Genomic DNA, 19,623 nt, shown 5'->3' on the forward strand with positions numbered 1-19,623 from the left:
TGGCACCCAGAGGGCTGCTATAATCTTAAACTTGCCTCTTCTTCTTTCCCCTTTCCCCATCCTGTTTCTGCACCAACTTGGGTGTGGTCCACATAACTGGTTCTGATTCTATCCTCAGTGTGTCATTGCCTCCTCCTCCCACCCTCGAGGTCAAGAAACAAAATGCATTTCCATGGACATCTAGGTCATGGAAGCCAGGGAGACACTCTTGTCTTTCCTGCTACCCTGAAAACTGCCCCAGTAATCTGTGAGAGTCACCTGTCTAAACCTCCAGAGGTAAGTCAGTTTATCATCTAAATTCTAAATGCACATGTGCTTCTTTCTGGGGCTTTAAGTGGAAGGCTGGACACAGCACTACCTCCCACCCCAGGGCCACCTGAGACGTCAGTCGGGCCCTTCAGTAAACCTGCAAACACCTGTTTTGTGGGCACTTCTGTACCTGTTTTGTCCTGTTGTCATTGTCATTCTGTGGGAGGGAATGTAATAACCTCTGGTGTGTATGTGAATATAAATGTACGACTCAGTCTGGCTTGCCTGCTGGGTTCAATTCTGTGCCTCCATGGGTAGGCACCCGTAAGGTCCCAAAAAAGCCTACAGAGTCTAAATAGGCCCATCTGCGACTCTGTGGTGAACAGCACAGAGTCTATGGTGGCATCAGAATAGTTTCCGATCGTAAGTCACAAAGCTGAGACTGCTATGGCTATGCGTCACCTAAGTTCCTTTGGGACACGGCCAAATCTGACTGGTCTCCTCATTAGAGGGGGCACCCTGACTCCTTTGTCTGTCTTTGCGACACCACCTCATGAGAACATTACGGGGTTAGGACTGTACAGAGAAGGAGACCTTATTGGTCTGGCTGAGAAAAAATCAGACTAAAGGGGGCGCTGACTCTCTCTGTTCCTCTGCCTAATAGATGTGAGGGCTTCTCCTTCATTCATTTCCCACGTTAATGGCTATAATTGGAGTCACCTGTAGTTGGTCTACCTCAGGATGGAGACTTTAGGGAAATATTCCCATGCAGCTGCAGAAGCAAATTTTGTTTTGGGGAGGTTCCCTCTCTTCTCCAGACTGACATGGACTGCCTAATTCTACTGATTAAAACAAAACAAAAGAAACCTAAAGTCTGCTCCTCTGTCTGAGATGGCAAATTGAAAACTGGAAATTCTTTTTCTCTACTTCCTGCTGGCACCTCCCCTTTTGCCCTTCCTTGGAGAGGGAAGGGCGGCCTGCATAACTGACTCCTCAAGGCCTCAGGCAACATCAGTTCCTCCCCCTGCCCCAGATATTATAGCAAAAACCACAGACGTCAGATTTCCCTGACAACTTTCCAGGTCAGAATTAACTATGGGAAACAAAGTGTCTTACATGGGCTCAAGTAATACTTATTCAATGTTTAAATTAATTTAAGTCTGTTGGTTTGAGATAAACAATATTTATTAAAATATTCTGATGTAAACACCTCTCAATTGGTTACTAAGTCCTCAATTGGAAACTAAGGTTTCTACCAATTAAAATTCTGCTAAATGTATTTAAGACTGATGGAAAATAAGGAAAGCAACCCTATATGTAGAAAATTGGGAGAAATATAAGAAATAAAAATGCATATTTTATTTTAATGAAACTAATTTTGTCTTAAATAAGACTAGCTTGTTTGCAGAGAAATGGCTTCGGGACAAAGTTTAAAGACACAGGAAAGTTATAGAAAGCTCATGAAGGGAAATCATTAAAAAGGAATTTTATATGTACTCAGGATAGACTAAGGTTGAGATGAATGGAATTTTAAAAGTACACTGGTATAAGGCTAAAACTCTGCTTTTCCCTCTGTTCAAAAGACAAAGCTTTCTTGGATTGTTGATCTGCTCTTGATAAGACAATGTAAACAAAGGTTTTCTCTTTTGTCTGTTAAGAAGACTGAAGCTTTGGGTTTCATCTTTATCAGGTCTTTGATTGCTTGGTTAGAACTTCTCAGTGTTAAAGGAGCTAAATTTTACTAGCAACTATGTGGTGCTGTGTGTTCGCCATTGGGATCATTTATTGCCACTTTGGTTTAATAAATAAAGTTTTGAAATTTGTAATAACCACTCTTTTACAGCATATCCAAGACCTTCTTTGTACTCGGGTCAAACCTTTTTTTTTTTTTTCCATATACATTCGTTCCTGTTCTCAACTTCCAGGACCAATGGCACAAGACAATGCCTATGCTAATTCACTGACTAAAACTATTGGTTTTGCCTCTGTAAAAATAACTACAACTATTCGTTTTGCCTCTACAGAAGAAGAGCATCAAATACTCCACACCAATGCTGACCATTTATATCAATGATACAAGATCCCTCATTCACACTCATGCACTCGTAACAATTGTTCTATTTACAGGCCTCTTCACCTTCGCCAGGCAGTGCCAAACACTAACCCATGTGAGCTAGAGCCTAATCGAATTTGGCAGATGGATGTCACTCACTTTCTCCCCTTAGGCCACATACGATATATTCATGTTCTTATTGATATGTTTTCAGGGTTCATCTAGGTGCAGCCTATGACCACTGTTCACCACATCAAACAGTTTTTATATACAGCTTTCGCAGTTCTTGGCACCCCTGCTGAGGTCAAAACCAACAACGCTTATAATTCAGCCATCTTAGCTGCTTTCTTTCAGAGATGGGCCATTTTACATGTGTGCAGGATCCCATACAATCCCCAAGGACAGGCCCTTATTGAGGGTGCTCATCAAACTTTAAAAGTACAATTACAAATAATAAAAGGGGGAATTCCTGGTGGGATTAGAGGGATGCCACCACAAACTTTAGTACACATAGCACTTTATGCTATTAATTTCCTCAACCTGCTCGCTACTGCAGATCCCCTCTCTCGTGCCCAGCGACATTTTACTATTCCACCTCCTCCATCTCATAAATTTTTGAATATTCCTATTTTTGCCAAATTACACGACTGGGTCCAATGGTGCCCAGCCATGCTCTTATGGTTTGACCCGGGGAAGTCTCTCATTTCCACATACAATGGCCATGTCTGGGCACCTCACTGATGAATCCGTCGTGGCACTCCTTGCAAGTGGACGTCTCCACCCCCTGTTCCGAGATGCCCAACTGATATGAAGTCGGCTACCACTGATGTGACATGCGGTGTAGGGGCTCTAGCCATTCCCCGACCCTCCGGCAAACAGCGGCGTGTGAGCTGTTCTCCCCCTACATGGGGACAAATCAAATACTTGACCCAAAAGGCTGAACAAGTGGTCGACGCTACAGGATGAACTGTAAATCCACTCCCACCCCAGGCAGGGTGAGGCTGCCTAGACTGTGCAGCTGGGAGGCTCACGAATCACGAAAGGTCTGGAAGGAGGAGCTGCGGGACATGGCTCTGGCGTTCTCAGCTTTTAGTCCCAGCCCCTTCAGAACTGGCATCTCCCCTATATGCCCAGCTTCTGTGGGGACAGAAATGACAGCCTCTGCTTCACAATGGGGAGACTGGGCCTCAGAGAAGTGGATGGCTTGCCCAGGGTCACACACACAAAAAGCCATCTCTAATTCTGTTGCCCGACTCACATTCCAGGCCCGGGACCACATGGGGTAGAAATCATGCCCTACTTCAGGAAATGAGATTGTTGATTTTTCATTTACACAAAAATGAAAAATAAATACCAGCTGCTGAAAACATGTTGCAGCTCATCTTACTGGAACTTTAAAGTGCATTCTGACTGAGAAAATTAAATTAGAAAATCCACACAGCAAAAAAGATGTTTTGAATAAAATGCACTTTGTCCTTCCCTCTCTCCCTCACATACACACAGTATCTCATTGTTTTCTTTTTCAGGGAGCAGCTGTGAAGGAAATTGGGGGAGGGAGGTGGACAAAGCATCCCATCTTTGTGTTTCATACAGAGGGAAGCTTTTAGGCCAGCCTCCCTGAACCCGAAGGGGTGTGGCACGCCTTAAAATTAAATGGCAGTGACCCAACGAAGCTTATAAAATAGCTTGGGGGAAGCCGGTCAACACCACCAGGCGTCTTAAATTGGAGGAGTTTGCATGTGGAAACTGCCTTCATCTTTACAGAAAAGGTATGTACTGTGGTTTTCATTTTCACTTTTGATAATTAATAACCCTTAGGGCCAGTCTTGGCTTTTAACTTCCCCTTTTCAGCTAAAAATAATAACAGACCCGATTGAGGGTTTATGCCAGTTGTTTTGCAAAATTGGTCACATTTTTCCTCAGAACACCTTACAAGATAGAACTGCATTAGTGACATTTTTCAGATGAGGAAACTGAGGTTCAGATATCCTAAGTAACAGGCCAACAAGTGGCCGAACTGGGGTGCCAACCAGATGTTGACCTACCTCAGTGTCTTCTGCTTGCACTATGAACTATGCTGTACAGTGAAAACATTTTCCGTAACCAATACTGTACGAGGTGAATTCTCAAGTTGTAGTCCAACTGTGCATTACAGTAAAATTTACCAAAAAGTGAACTGGAATTCATTCTGTGAATGGAAAGTATATTTAACAATATGGCACAGAAATATTTTTGTGAGAAAGACATATTTTCTTATTAGAGTCAATAGTTAAATGAGTTCTTTAGACTCCTTGGCTTGTGGAAATGCATTTTGTTTTATCAGGTGAAATCTAAAAAGCTAGTCATCAATGTTCTGCAGCTTTTTGAGATCAGGTACCAAGTCCAAACTAACATGCAGGCGAGCAGGTTCCTAAGAGATGTGGCATAAGTTCTGGCTTCACAGCTTATCAGGAAGTAACCCTGGGGAAATTAACATCATCAAGTACACAGGGAATGTCACAGCAGGAGCCTTCCAGATTGGATGTTGTGCCGACCCAGTGTGAAGCACATGTGAAAAACTGAGGCCAGGGCTTCTCCGTGGGGAAATTCAACGAGTATGAGCACCAGTTCACAGAGTCTGTGCTGGCCCAGGGCGGATGCACAAAACCTTGGTAGAATTATCATTAAGTAATTTAATATTCAGTTAAAATAATATTTAAATTGCATTTATTTTTAAAATATTTAAACTCCCTTCATTAAGACAGTCTTCCCACTAATATTAGAAGATGGTGCAAAAACATAGGTCACTCCTACCAAGTTCACAGATATAAGTTAATGATGCGACTTACCTTTGATGCTGGATAGGGTTGAGGTCCTAGAGGGAGGGCCTCAGGCCCATTGCCAAGAGAGTCCTTAGCTTTGCACAGGAAAAAATTTCAGAGGAAGCCATTTAGAGAAAAGGACAAAGATATATAAGTATAGAAGAAAGGAGCTTCCTTACAAAGTAGTGGTCTCTCCTCCCAGTTGAGGAAGAGGATACCCCTTTACCTCTAATAAATGGTTTTATAATTTTTTTTTAAACTGGCTAACCTATAGGGAGGGGCTTACTCTTTAACTTTGGGTTTATCACTTTTATGGGTGGTGAGTTTCATTGTTTTGGGATTATGAAATTACCCACAGGGAGCAATTTTAAGAATGTCTAACTTTTGTGGCTTTTACTGCTGGAGGGAATGGGATCTTGTGGTCTTCAGTGAGTTGGATCTTGTAACTCTCTTAATGACCTGCTGACTCTTAGGTTAAGGGTCAGTCTAAAACCAAAATGGCTTTACTTTGGTCAGCTGTCTCCCAAGTCTCCCTTCTCACCTGCCTCACTCACCATCAGAAGGTTCTCCGTAAGTGCTTAGTGAACTAGAACGGAAGGGACATGGAAAAGAAATTATGGATGCCATCAACCCTTTCTCTCACAAAAAGTTTTAACCATAGGAATAAAACTACCGCAATAAAGAGACATCTTTGGAAGAGATAATGTAAGCAAGGCTAAGAATTAGCCTCGCTCTGAAATCCTCCTACACAGCTAAAGGCACATGTTTCAGCCCACAAGAGAACATTTGGTAATAAGATACTCGTCAGAGTAAGACACGGAACTGACTTTTGGTGTTAACTGTCCCGTGGTGAAATGACATTCATCGGGTTACAAAGGTAGGTGTTTATTGAAAGCCACCAAAGATGGTGCACAGAAGGAAGCATGGCTCAGGGTCACTGCAGGATGGACAGCTCCAGGCGGCACCTGAGTCCCAGCCCTCTGCCCCTTCTGGCACTCAGCGTGCTGTTTGTACTCCCTGGGGCTGGGTGGGGGACAGGTATAGAACCTCTCAAGTCCCACCAGTTTGGGGGACCCTGTAGAAAGTGCATAATGTGTGACCATCCCTTGAGATTACATCTTCTGGGCAAGGCACTGAGCTTGGAGCCTACTGAGGCCCGAGAGTAGAGCTGCACAGTTCTAGGCATTTCTTGGAAATGGATGCAAATTTTTTTAAGTTTAGGCAAATCCATCCATCATTTCCCAAAAGGTTAAAAGACAGGTGTTGTTTACGTGGTGGTAGGAGCTAATGGAAAATGGATTCTGAGAGAAGATGGGGTCCTACCATGGACTTGGCTTGGTCAAAGGAGGCTCAGCGACCACCCCACCCCCACCAGTCCCGGCTGGCAGCTTTACTCATTATGTAACTGTTCCTTTGAAAATGGGGCAATAAAACCTCCAGAAGAAAAGCTATTGATTATTAAAGGTTATTTGGAGGTTTAACCATAATAAAGTGGTTATAATTATTCCTGTTATGACACATCCTTTTAAATGCTCAGATCTGAGAACATTTTGCTTGCGTCGATTCAGCCCTCTTTGTTGCAGGGATAAAGGCGAAGAGCTAGAAATAGCTCCTGTGCAGCTACAAGGAGTCTCAAGGAGGAGACTAGACTGAAAAAAGTCAGTGAAAGAAGCAGGGAAGGGCGCTTAGGCTGAAATGCCTGTTGCCAGCTACTAGTCCCTCTCTAGTTAAATGCATTTCTATGTCCCTAACAATTCACCTTAAAAAAAAAAAAGAAGAAGAAGAAGAAAGGAAGAAAAATAAACATCTCTGAAAAATATCCCCAACAGAATGCCAAAGAAAAAATTCAGGAAAACAATTATTTGTTTCTGCTTTTCATGATAATAATAACTAGCATTTGTAAAGCATTTTCTCTGTGTTAGACGTTACCCTAAATGCTCTCTCTCTAATATCTCACTTAATTCTCACAAAACTTTGTGAGGTTGGTATGATTCTTATCCCTTCTAGACCAGGAAACTAAAGCACAAAATGCACAGTTCTACTTCGTGGGTGGCAAAGCCAGTGTTCAAACACAGAGTCAGGGTGACCCTGGGGTCCCCAGCATGCCGCTGCCTATTAAGGTTTCAGGCCTACTCCTGGGATGGTGAACAGTCCAGCAAGCTGGGGCAGGGGTGGGGGGTATAGATCAGGGAGGCCTTTCTCTTAGGAATCTCATGAGATACTAAATGTCGTGCATGGTTTCTGTTCGTTTTTTTTTCTCTTGAACGGTTCACTTGACAGCTTTGACCTTCCCGTTTGCCGATCTCCACCCCACATTGTTTCTGCTCATCAACAAGTGTGCACTGTGCCTGACACTGCCAGGTTCTGTGGGCTCCTGTCCTCGAAAAATGCATAATTGAGGGGGAGCAATTGCAAAATAAATCCAACGAGCTCTAACACCAGGCAGAACGTGCTCTAATGGAGGTACAAAAGGTCTAGAGATGCTCCCCTGGAAGGGTGGAAGGCCTCACGGCAGGGTCGAAGATGACAACTCAGGTGGCCCTTGCAGGGTGGCCGTTCAAAAGGGCTCAGGCGAAGGTCCCCAGAGAGGTCCCCAAAATGTTCCCCTGGTGACTCATGTCCTCAGGGGGCTCCAAACCACTCCAGCTGCTTTGTTTCTCCTGACTCTTGGTTCCATCCACAGCCCCAGGATGGTGATGGCACTGCTGCTGCTTTCGGCACTGGCCGGCCTCTTCAGCACCGCAGAGGGACAAGACTTCCATCTCGGGAAATGCCCGAATCCTCCGGTGCAGGAGAATTTTGATGTGCACAAGGTGTGGTAAAAGGCTAAACTCCTATTTGTTTTGCCTCCCATTTGAATAAGCAGCCTCCAGGATTCAGTGTTAGTTTTCTGCTTTGATTGTCACAGCAAAGCCTTGGGGTGAGTGCTTATCTTACTGGGGCATCCCCTAAAACAGGCTCTGAGACCAAGAACTGGGGAGCAGAGGGTTTTGGTAAGACGATCCCAGGAAGCATGTGGGGCATATGGGGAAACTGAGACAGAGAAGGCAGGGCAGCAATAAAAGATGCATTCGTGAGCAGTTACACTGTTAACAGAAGGCTTCAGTCCTGCTGGGAATCCTCTGAGGAAATGTGTAGAATGTTCCTCAGATTGTCCCATGGAAACGGTTTTCCAAAAGAGCTGCATGTGCCATTTTACATTCCTGTCAGCAGTGTATATAGTACCAATTTCTCCTGATCTTTGTTGACACTTGCTATTGTCATCTTTTTGATGATAATCATTTTTACAGGTTATGAAGTGGTATCTCATTGTGGTTTTGATTTTGCATTTCCCTAATGGTTAATGAGGTTGAGCACCTTTTCATATGTTTTTTGTCCATTTTTATATCTTCTTTGGAGAAATGTCCATTTTGAGTCTTTTGTCCATTTTTAAATTGGGTTATCTTTTCATTATTGAGCTCTGAGAGTTCTTTATATGTTTTAGATACAAGTCTCTTATTAGATACATGATTTGCAAATATTTCTCCCCATTCTGTGGCTTGCCTTTTCACTTTACTGATGTGTCCTCTGAAGCACAAAAGTTCCCAGTATTAATGAGGTCCAATTTAACTATTTTTCTCCTTTCTCACTTATACTTTTGGTATCAAAAAAACCATTGCCTAATGGAAGGTTATGAAGACTTATTTATATATTTTCTTATAAGAGATTTATACATTTAACCCTTACATTTAAGTTTGTGACCCACTGTGAGCTAACCTTTGTATACAGCATGATATAGAAGTCCAACTTTATTATTTTGCTAGTGGCTGTTCAGTTGCCCAGAATGATTTGTTGAGAAGACTATTTTTCCTCCATCAAATAGCCTTGACATCTTGTTGAAAATCAGTTGGACATTTATGTAAGAGCTTATTTTTAGACTCTCCATTCTATTTTATTATTCTATGAGTCTATCTTTATGCCAGTGCTATACAATATTGATTACGATAGCATTGTAGTAAGTTTTAAAATTAGAACATATGAGGCCTCCAACTTTATTCTTCTGGTTAATCTAAGTCCCTTGCATTTCCATATGAATTTTAGGATCTGTTTGACAATTTAGCAAAGAAGCAGAGTTTTTTTGTTTTTGTTTTTTAATAGAGACTACATTGAATCTAGATCTACCTGGTAAATATTGTCATCTTAACAACTTTAAGCCTTCCAATCCCTGAACATACATTATCTTTCCATTTAATCTCTTATTTAATTAGGTCTTATTTAATTTCTTTCAACAATGTTTTGTAGATTTCAGAGTATAAGTTTTGTGTTTCTTTGGTTAAATACTTATTCCTAAGTATTTTATTCCTTTGATGCTATTGTAAATGGAATTTTCATAATTTACAGAGTGTTCATTGTAAGTGTAAAAACCCATTTGATTTCTGCCTATTGATCTTGTACCCTTTAACCTCGCTAGCTTCATTTATTAGTTCTGATAGTTTGTGTGTGTGGATTCCTTAGGATATTTTTATACACAAAATCATGTTATCAGGAAACAGGGACAGTTTTACCTCTTCCTTTCCAGGATTCATTTTAAACATTGCATTCACTCTTCTTATATGGGTTGAGAAACTGAGACCCAAAACCAGGAAAAGGTTTTCACAAAAATATTATGAAATTATAAGGGAGCATGACATAAAAAGCAGTCTTCCACCTTTGAGTTTCCCCTTTCCTGAAAAATTGTGATTCCTCAGTTTTAATTTTGGGTCCCTAAAGTCACCTTAACAATAGCAGAACCATTTTAAATGCTCTGTATAAAATGTAGCTGCTGCTGCTGCTGCTGCTGCTGCTGCTGCTTCTTCTTCTTCTTCTTCTTCTTCTTCTTCTTCTTCTTCTTCTTCTTCTTTTTTGAGCCCATGAAAACAATTGACCTTTAACTGTATTTTTTGGTGCTTTCCATGGATGTTAATTTCAGTGGTTTTAATTGAAAGATGTGCCTTTAATAAATGAGTGGAAATTTTATGCCCAAAACATGGGTATGTATTTGAGCAAAAAGTCATGTGACTGAAGCAGTATGGCCACCTGTTTGCAGTACTCATTTAAATTTCTGATCTCTGATTTTCTTTTGTTGAGTAATCCATTTTTAAATTTAAAAAATACTTTCAATTGATATTTTGACTAAGTGGATATAATCAATGGATCAAAATCCTAAAGGTGCCAAAGAACGTACAATGAAGCTTTTCTCCTACTCCCTTCCCCTCTTGCCTCAGTTTCCCTCCCCAGTAGCAACCATTAAGAACATTTTACTGTATATCTTTTGAGAGCAAATGTATATGTACACAAATACATACGTAACTGCAGTAAGCAGAACGATGTTCTCACCCTAACCCTGTGCAACCTGTCACAATGCCACCATACATGGAAAGGGGGGGTTGCTGATGTGATTAAAGCAATAGACTTGGAGATGGCAAGTGTGGCCTGGGTTATCCAGGTGGGACCAATCTGATTGTTGAAAGCAGAGAATGTTTTCCAGCTGTAGTCAGAGAGGCATGACGATGGAATAAGAATCAGAAAGACACAAGGTGAGAAGGCTTTCACCTGCATTTGCTGGCTCTGAAGATGCAGGAAGGAGTTTACAACCCAAAAAAGGCAGGAACACAGCCCTGCTAGCACCTTGATTTTAACCAAGCTCACTCGATGTGCAGAACTGTGAGACCATAAATTTGGGCTGTTTTAAGCTTCTGGTAATTCGTTATAGCAATAGAAAATGAGTATAATAACCCCCCCCCAGTTTTACATATATGCTATTTTTTACCCAGCTCTTTTTCCATTATATGTATCTTGGAGATAATTGCATATGACTCCTTAAAATTTTTTTAATGTTTATTTGTTTTTGAGAGAGACAGAGAGAGAGAATGAGTGGGGGAGGGGCAGAGAAAGAGGAGACACAGAATCTGAAGAAAGCTTCAGGCTCTAGGCTGACAGCACAGAGTCTGACATTGGGCTGGAACCCATGAACCATGAAATCATGACCTGGGCCAAAGTCCGACACTCAACCGACTGAGCCACCCAGGCACCCTGCATATGACTCCTTTAAAAGAAAGTATATAACATCCCATTGAATGGATGTGCCATCATTTATTAACCTAGTCCCCTACTAATGCTCATTTAAACTCTAGTTTCCCGTGTTTTGTTCTTACAATAGTACCACAACAAATAACTCCATATATGCATCATTCCTTTTTCTTGTTATCAGGAGGTTACATTTCCAGAAGTGAAATTGCTATCCTCGATGTTGCCAAATTGCCCTCCATTAAGGTTGTAAATTGGAGCAATCTCCATGCAAGAGGATGCATGAAATGACCAGCACACCTTTCTCCCCTTCCCCCACACCAATGTGCCCTTCTTCAGAGTTGACTCTGTACACGAAGTTATGAACTGAGAACAAGCCCCCTGGTATCAGTCTTCTAAGTCCTGATCACTTTCCAAAAGCTTTTGTGTCCACCTCCCTGTGCGAGGTCTGATGAGGAGAACTCAACCAACTCTGGAGTCCCAGTTCCCCATAGTGAATATTCAAAGATGCCTCGTAGAATCACAAATTATTTGAGATGGCACTTTGCATCATCTGGACTGCTCTCTCTCTTTTACAGAGTTTAGAATTTCACATAGATTTTGGCTGGAAAGGCCAATGACAGCATATCTAAATAAAGAGCACTTTAGGAATAAAATCTGGCATTCAACCAATGCCGGCATATCCGATGCACTTACTCTCATTTGAATCGATATCTTGCTCCGTTGCTGTCTGGAACAATGCAGCCCAGTTTTCTTGGTTTCCCCAGGAAAGGGCTCTGCCCTAAAAGACAACAATAGGGAAGAGTTTGCAGGTCCCCAGAGAGCCATGGGGTTTTCTCTGCTTATTGTTATTTCTGCAGTATCTTGGACGATGGTATGAAATTGAGAAGATCCCAGCGAGCTTTGAGAGGGGAAGTTGCATCCAAGCCAACTACTCACTAATGGAAAACGGAAACATCAAAGTGATAAACCAGGAGTTGAGGTGAGTGGCTGTGGTTTCAAAAGCAACACAGTCCTGGAGCCAGCCTGCAGAGAGTTGTCCTGGGGTGACTGGGTGTCCTTGCAATCTAGTTCAGGGAGGGTGCAGATGTGCTGGGTCTGCCCCGCCTGCTCACAGCCAGTCCTAAGATGAAAACTTTTGGCAAGCAGAATGGTAGGGACTAGAAGCCACTCATTTATTTGCATGACCACTTACCGAGCATCTTATTGTATTGTGGACTTACGTATTGTGGAGTTCCTTGAGAACTATGTACTTATATGTGTGCTCTCTACGACAGGCACTAGGGACTCAATGGGATTCCAAACTGCAGGGTTCCTGCTCTCTGTAAAATAGATACTCTGGGAGCAAGGGACGTGGGTACAGGGTGGGGAGTGAACCATCTCGTCTGATCTCCACACCAAAAGAGAAGCCCTTTCTATATCATCTACTGACGGAAGGCACCCAGCTCTACTTGACTCCTTCCAGAAACTGGGGGCTCATCACCTTCCATGACAATTTATTCCATCTCCAGACAGCTTTACCTATTAGAAAAGTCCTTTTCTTGTTAAGCAAGAATCAAATACGTGTCACATTCTAGGTTATGCAAACAGGATACCCTATAGAAATATACTTTTCTGATACTGAAATACAGACTTCTATTTGATACAAGAATTCATACCTTAGGAAGCAAGCATAAATCCTAAAAAAGCCCCAGAAAAAGCTCCTACTAGTCTCCCATCAACAAAGATAAGAGCAACAATAAACAATAGTAACAAATATTAAGCATTTCCTAAATGCAAGGCATTATTCTGTATGTGTATGTACATACACATGTGTGTACATATATGTATATATGTAAATTAGTATGTATATTTATTTAATTCCCATAGCAATCCTGAAGTAGGTACTATTATCAACCCCGCTTTTATATATGAGGGAACCAAGGTTCAGAGAGGGAAAGTAATTTGCCCAAGGGCCATGCAGCTTATAAACAACAAAGCTAAGATTCAAACCCAGGGAGAAGTGAAATGGGGAAGAGCACAGAAGACAAATGAAAGAAAGGCTGGGGGCGAAGGGCCGTCCTTCTAGTTCAACTCCAAGAAAACAATTATAACCCAGCATGGAAGTTACTCAGGCTCAGAGAGGTTTTGTGTGGCCATCTTGTTATCTACCATGCTTTCTGTGAGCCAGGACACAGTGAGTTGACTCCCTCACCCTGCATTAACCATAGAAATAAAGTTAAGAATCTTAAGGACCTCTAAAGAGAAAAACAGCTCGTTTTAGAGTCCAGGGAAGGATTGAGATGCAGACATCCACCTGAAGTTGCAATGATTTCATTTCAAATATTTTGTCCCATTCTATAACCAAGAGTCAGGCGACAACATTGATTCCCAAACCCATGAAATTTTTCCACCTTCCCTCTTTAACCGTATTAAACAGGCAGGTTGCTCTGCCTGTAGGGTCATGTCTGTTTAAGGTACAAGGGCACAGGCAGGTTGCTCTGCCTGTAGGGTCGTGTCTGTTTAAGGTACAAGTGCACATGGGGAAAGGTTTGCTGGTTCAGGAGCGTGGTATGGCTTCTCCTTTCTGGAATACTATAGAATGGGCAGAGGCACAGTGCGGGGTCTGAGCAATGTACTCTTAGCCAGTGTCAGAGAATTTGAGGGGAAATGCAGCTGGCACAGGGCTGGGAGCTGAAGGGCTTTGGAGGTAGGCTGCCCCATTTCAAATCCTGGTTCTGCAGTTACTAATGATGTGGTCTTAAGTTAGTTATGATAATACTCTTGGTCTTCGTTTCCTCTCAGTATAGTGACATTAATCATAGACCTCTCTCCATAGGGCTTTGTAAGCATCAAATGAGGCAATACATGTAAATCACTTATAACAGGGTTTGGGGTGTAGTAATTGTTTAATTAATACTGTGTATTACTATTAATCTGCTGCAACCCTTGAAAACATGAATGTATTTTTCCCATGAACAAATGGTGTGTTTATGATCAGAGAATGGTGTTTTGAAAACTGTTCTGGACAAAACATAAATGACGATGAAGAGGGGGAGGGTCTGCCAGAAGAGGCTGGTTTGTTGCTAAGCAACTGTATGCAGATAGAAATAGGCCATCTTCCTGTTCTCCCAGCTGAGTTCCCCAGTGACAGAGGAAGGGATGGTCCCCAGCCCTACTTGAGGATAAACAGACTATGCAACCAGGAGCATCTGAGAACACTTCCCAATCTTCCTTACCTGTTGCTTATTATCTGGTTTCTAGGATATTCGTCACCACTAACCATAGCCTGCTGACTTTCTAACACACTGTTGCTCTAACTTTTGTTGTGTGCCCCCTCGAGGACTGATGACCAGACTGATGACCGGACTCCTCTGTCAGCTTCCTAGGAAGTGCACTGTGATAAGTGAGCACTCTCCCCTCAGTGCCTCCGTCCCCAGGCAGTTCCCCTCTCCCCCAGATCCACAGAGTCATTGGGAGTTACTCAGAAATGGAGCCAACTCCCTTCCAAAGAGTGAAAGTATTTCATTCTTTGATTTCAATTGAAGACCATTGCTTTGAAGATACACCACCATTTTATATACCGCAAGAAAGAAATGACACTGCTAATTGCAAGGTGGCGTTTGTTGTAAGATGTGCATTTCTGCACATTTAATGTCTCTGAGAATCAAAGAGATGAGGTAAATATTTTCTCACTGCCTGCTTTTACCTGGCTTAGGTCAAAATCTCCCATACTCAGTCAGAAGCTTGCAGGCCTGGATAGGGGTCTCAGAGCTCAGGTGTATGAATGGCTTTATGGACAGATGATGTCATATGATGTCAATGAAGCCCCAAGAGCAGGGAAAGCTTGCCGATCTCCAGACTTTCAGTAATCATGCCAGTCCTTGTTTTTTCCTTTGGCTCATTCTCATTTGTAAAGAAGTAAATTTTCTTAGTGTTTTGTTTGTTTTCTTTTTTCTTTTATTCCCTCCCTTTTCAGCCTGTGAGCAGGAAATGCCCTTGTAGGACTCAATACACAGCACTAAAGTATTAGGGTCCAACATATCATTCAGTCCTGGAACATTTCAGTTGTTGCTTCTTATCACTTAGGGTCATCTTCCTCCGCTTAGTCTCAGAGACAGTGACAAAGGACAGAGCCTCCCTAACCAGAAATCACAGTCTTGGCCACCTGGATCTTTAGTGTCACAAATCTTGCCTTTCATTGATTTTTGGCTTCCATTAAATTAAGGCGTTTTGTTTTGTTTTGTTTTGTTTTAACTCGCTGCAGATCGGATGGAACTGTGAATCAAATTGAAGGTGAAGCCACTCAGGCCAACATCACAGAGCCTGCCAAGCTGGAAGTTAAGTTTTTCTGGTGTAAGTATTCACTACTCTCAGGAGGTTTCAGAGACAGAAGACAGGCGAACTAAAGGCTAGAACCCTTGGTTGAAACACTCCTGTTACATCTGAGTGTCACCTATAGGGATTCAACGCATAATATTTTTTTAATGTTTTATTTATTTTTGAGACATAGAGAGACAGAGCATGAGCAGGGGAGGGGCAGAGAGAGGGAGACACAGAATCTGAAGCAGACTTCAGGCTCTGAGCTGTTTAGCATAGAGCCCGATGTGGGGCTCAAACTCGTAACCACGAGATCATGACTTGAGCTGAAGTTGGACGCTCAACTGACTGAGTCACCCAGGCACCCCTGTAATGCTTTGTTGAGCACCTACTATGTGCCATGCTCGAGTCTAGGCACCAAAGATGCTATGATGAGCACGACAGAGCTGGCCCTTGGCTCCGAGAGGCTTATATCCCATGTGGATACTGAGAAGTATGCAGGCAAGTTACTATAAAACTACCATGTTTCAATAAAGGCAGCACAAATTATGTAGTACCTACAGGGTAAGCAGTAAGAGACCCAATCTAGACTAGTTTCCCAGAGGGAATGGTTGCCTGAAAAATTGGGAGTCAGTAGTAGTTAATAGTTAGTAGTGGTGTTATCAGCAGAACAATTCACTTGTGCAAAGGCTTGGAAGCAAGAGATGACCAGAGTGAAGGTAAATTTGAGCCCTGGCTCTATCTGCCACTTTCTCACCACACTGTGGGGTTCCCTGAGACGTATTTGATCACAAGCATTTGCACTCAGACCTCTAGGCTAACTGGGCAATGGACACAGACAACAGAGAAAGCACCAAATACTAGTTTTACTGTGGATACAGATACATTGCAGAAGCCAGCTCGGAAATGTGAGACTCTCTTATGCTGAGAGTGCTTCAGGGTCCCTCTCCCCACCCAAAGGGCGGACACTGAAGTCACAGCTCTAAGAGGAAACACTATCCCCCACGCACCTGCACCTCCCCATCAGCCCCTAGAGTAGGGTAGTGAGGAAGTTCTTATTTTATAGACAAGATGGGAATGCTGGGAGATGAAAATAATTCTGCCTGCACATGTGACCATGGGCAACTAACTTCACTTCTGTGCCCATTATTGTAAGGACAAACACCACATGTTCTGAAAACTCTAAGGGGCTTTGTACCTGTCAGCTTCTCTTGTTATTTTTACAAATAAGAACGTCAAATTGCAGGAAAACTAGGTAATACAGGCAGGATCACTGGACTAATCAGATGCAGAGTTGGGACTGAAATGAAGGTCTCCCAAACTCTCAACTGAGGAAGAGGGAGGAGAGTGAAGGCCAAATATTATGTGCACAACCTTCATAAGGAGGTCTGCAACAGGAGCTAAAGGAGGCAGGGGAAGCGAAGGAGGAAGAGATTTACACCGAAGGGATAAACCGAAGGGATTTGCACTGGGTCTTCCAGGGTGTGGGGGAGGCTACGGAAAAGGCTTTCCCAGGTGGAGAAATGGCTTGAGGAAGGGCCTGGAGAGAGAAGCCTAGAGGAAGGGTGGGCATATGGAGCATGAGACAAGACTAGTCAGAGCCTCAAAAACCATGGTAATGGGGTTGAAGTGCCTTCCATAAGCAGTAGGAGACTGTCAGAGTTTTCTAATAAAGAGACATGGACATTTTCTTTGCTATGAGGAAATGTCTCTATAAATACCTGCTTGGGAGCTAGACCCTGTGGGAGGAAGATAGCGTGTGAATGCATGGCTCTGTGCGGGCAGGGCGCAGTGCCTCAGCCTGAAGAGGTTGGAAGACATATTTCCCCCAAATCACTCAGGGCTGCTGAGTTGTCAGTCCAGCTAGGAACACACAAAGCAGTGGAAACCCAAAGATAGCAGATCTATGATGAACACAAGCTCTCAATAGTGAGCCCGACAGGCAGGCACCAACAGTCCTAGAAAGGCAAGTCAGGAGCAACACTCAGTGTGGGCCCTGTAGCCTTGTGCAGGTTTCTGTCCAGGTGTTCTCCAAATGTCCTTCTGTTTTCATACTTATAAATAGGTAGAAAGTCAGAGGCAGGAGGGACCTCGCTGGGTGGTCATCTGGACTAACCCTCTTGTGTTGTCCTCATAACCCATTGGGTCCTCGACACCCAGCCAAGCTCTAACCTCTCACATCCTGTCTCTTTTGTCCAGCTTCTCATGGTCATTGACAATGGCTGAGGTCTGGTTTGACTCGGCAAAGAGAAGGATTATATTTGAGTGGAGGAGGTGGGATGCTTGAAACCCAAGAAAGCAAATTGTATCCAAATCTTTTGTTATGGGGTCAGTACACAGCTTTCTCCCATTTGGGTCCATTTTCCACTTAACTTTAACAAATTGGGCTATGATATTTCCTTGGCTTGGACCTTGGCTGTGGAGGTCAAGTTCACAGAGGACGTTTCTGGATTCAAATGGAGAAGGTAAATCTTCCCTCTCTTTCCCTAAGGACCGTTTAATGCTGAGCTTTCAACACTATGCAGATCTCTATCAATGAATCTTCATTGTGAGGAGGAGTTTATAACCTATTGCCGCCTGATCTACCATATTCTTGAGAGCAGAGGTACTTTCAAAGGTCATACAGAAAGAAAAATAAACACACCAACATTAGCCCTTACCTCCTCTCTCAGGCAGGTTCTAAAGGAAATTGGGAAGTACAGACTTGGAAAGCCTGGGGGGCCCTGACCTTACTTCTTAACTCCACTTAGCTAAGTGGTGCCTCCATATGTACTGGTGGTAAGCGCCGCCTGTTAGTCTAAAAGGTCTGGCCAAACACTCCGTTACTGTGGCTTTCTGCAGACTGATGTGTTATCAGGGAAGAAGGATCCAGAATGATGGCTGTAAGCTTTGGCTGCACGTCAGACTCATGGGGGAGGCTTTAAGAGTACCAACCACCCCCACATCAGTCTGGAGAAACATGGAGGTAGGAGGCCTAGTATTTTTCAAAGTTCCCATAAGATTCCCACACAAAGCCAGAATTAAGAACCACTACTGCTGGGGCACCTCGATGGCCCAGTTGGGTAAGTGTCCAACTTCGACTCAGGTCATGATCTCAGAGTTCACGGGTTTGAAACCCCCATCGGGCTCTGTGCTGACAGCTCAGAGGCTGGAGCCTGCTTCAGATACTGTGTCTCCCTTTCTCTCTGCTGTCCCCCACTTCCGCTCGCTCTCTCAAAAATAAACAAACATTTAAAAATTATTTTTAAAGTTCGATGACTGTTGAAGAACTAGGATTCTGGCTTCCAGGGTCCTGGAGATGAAGGCTCCTCTTGTCCTGGCCCCTCTTAATAGTGCTCTCCTCTGGTTCTCAGTGATGCCATCTGCTCCGTACTGGGTCCTGGCCACCGACTACGAGAACTACGCCCTCGTGTACTCCTGTACCACAATCGTCTGGCTTTTTCACATGGATTATGTTTGGATCTTGGGAAGAAACCCTTATCTTCCTCCAGAAACAGTGACCTATCTAAAAGATATCCTGACCTCTAATGACATTGGCATAGAAAAAATGACTATCACAGATCAGGAGAACTGCCCTGAGTCACTGTAAGAGGCTCTAAAAGAAAGAGGCTCTAAAAGGCTCTGCATTCACTCCATGTCACTTCTTTTGCTTTGCTTTCCCCCCACCCCGCCCTTCATAAAGACGAACCAATCATGGTAATCCATTGCAAACACCAGAAGGGAAATTTGATAGCAGAATCTGGTGGATAGAAAGTCAAGGAACGTTGGCCCAAACACTTAGCCATGTACTGTGTTACCTTGTCAATCTAATAATAAACTTGTTGCTGACCTGCTGTGCTCACAGTAGATTCTGAATTGATTATTGCAGGTTTTTAATTATACGCTTATGTTGAATGGTTATGTTGAATAGTTCTGTTCAAAGAAACTAAGCACTGTAGAGTTTAAATTTAAAGATAACAATTCTCATGGAAGGGGCACTTGTTGGGATGACCACTGGGTGTTATATGGAAACAAACTTGACAATAAACTATATATAAAGAAAGATAGCAATCCTGTAGGGAAAGCTGACAGCAAAGGGATAAATCCAGGTGGCCCATCCTACACTAGAAGGAATCATTTGGGTTTTCTGAGTCTGACAGGCAGTTTCTCTGGATTATGTGCTTTCTCATCAGGAGG

General features: G+C 43.0%; 1 protein-coding gene across 1 annotated transcript; it reads left to right on the forward strand.

Moving 5' to 3' along the window:
• Nucleotides 1-3,963: 3,963 nt before the first annotated feature.
• APOD (apolipoprotein D) lies at nucleotides 3,964-19,302 on the forward strand. The gene is made up of 5 exons (XM_029940734.1): nucleotides 3,964-4,071; nucleotides 7,787-7,916; nucleotides 12,009-12,130; nucleotides 15,395-15,483; nucleotides 18,801-19,302. The coding sequence occupies exons 1-5, from the start codon at nucleotides 4,040-4,042 to the stop codon at nucleotides 19,034-19,036; spliced, it is 609 nt and encodes a 202-aa protein (XP_029796594.1). The 5' UTR covers nucleotides 3,964-4,039; the 3' UTR covers nucleotides 19,037-19,302.
• Nucleotides 19,303-19,623: the final 321 nt, after the last annotated feature.

The sequence above is a fragment of the Suricata suricatta genome, chromosome 5, assembly GCF_006229205.1.
Source record: "Suricata suricatta isolate VVHF042 chromosome 5, meerkat_22Aug2017_6uvM2_HiC, whole genome shotgun sequence".
In the NCBI taxonomy this organism is placed as follows: Eukaryota; Metazoa; Chordata; class Mammalia; order Carnivora; family Herpestidae; genus Suricata; species Suricata suricatta.

What these genes read in the sequence shown, in the direction of transcription:
- APOD (XM_029940734.1), top strand. Translation starts at nt 4,040, where the DNA reads ATGTGGAAACTGCCTTCATCTTTACAGAAAAG. An exon ending in AGAATTTTGATGTGCACAAG is followed by an intron (nt 7,917 to 12,008) that starts GTGTGGTAAAAG and finishes TTATTTCTGCAG; the next exon opens with TATCTTGGACGATGGTATGA. An exon ending in GTGATAAACCAGGAGTTGAG is followed by an intron (nt 12,131 to 15,394) that starts GTGAGTGGCTGT and finishes AACTCGCTGCAG; the next exon opens with ATCGGATGGAACTGTGAATC.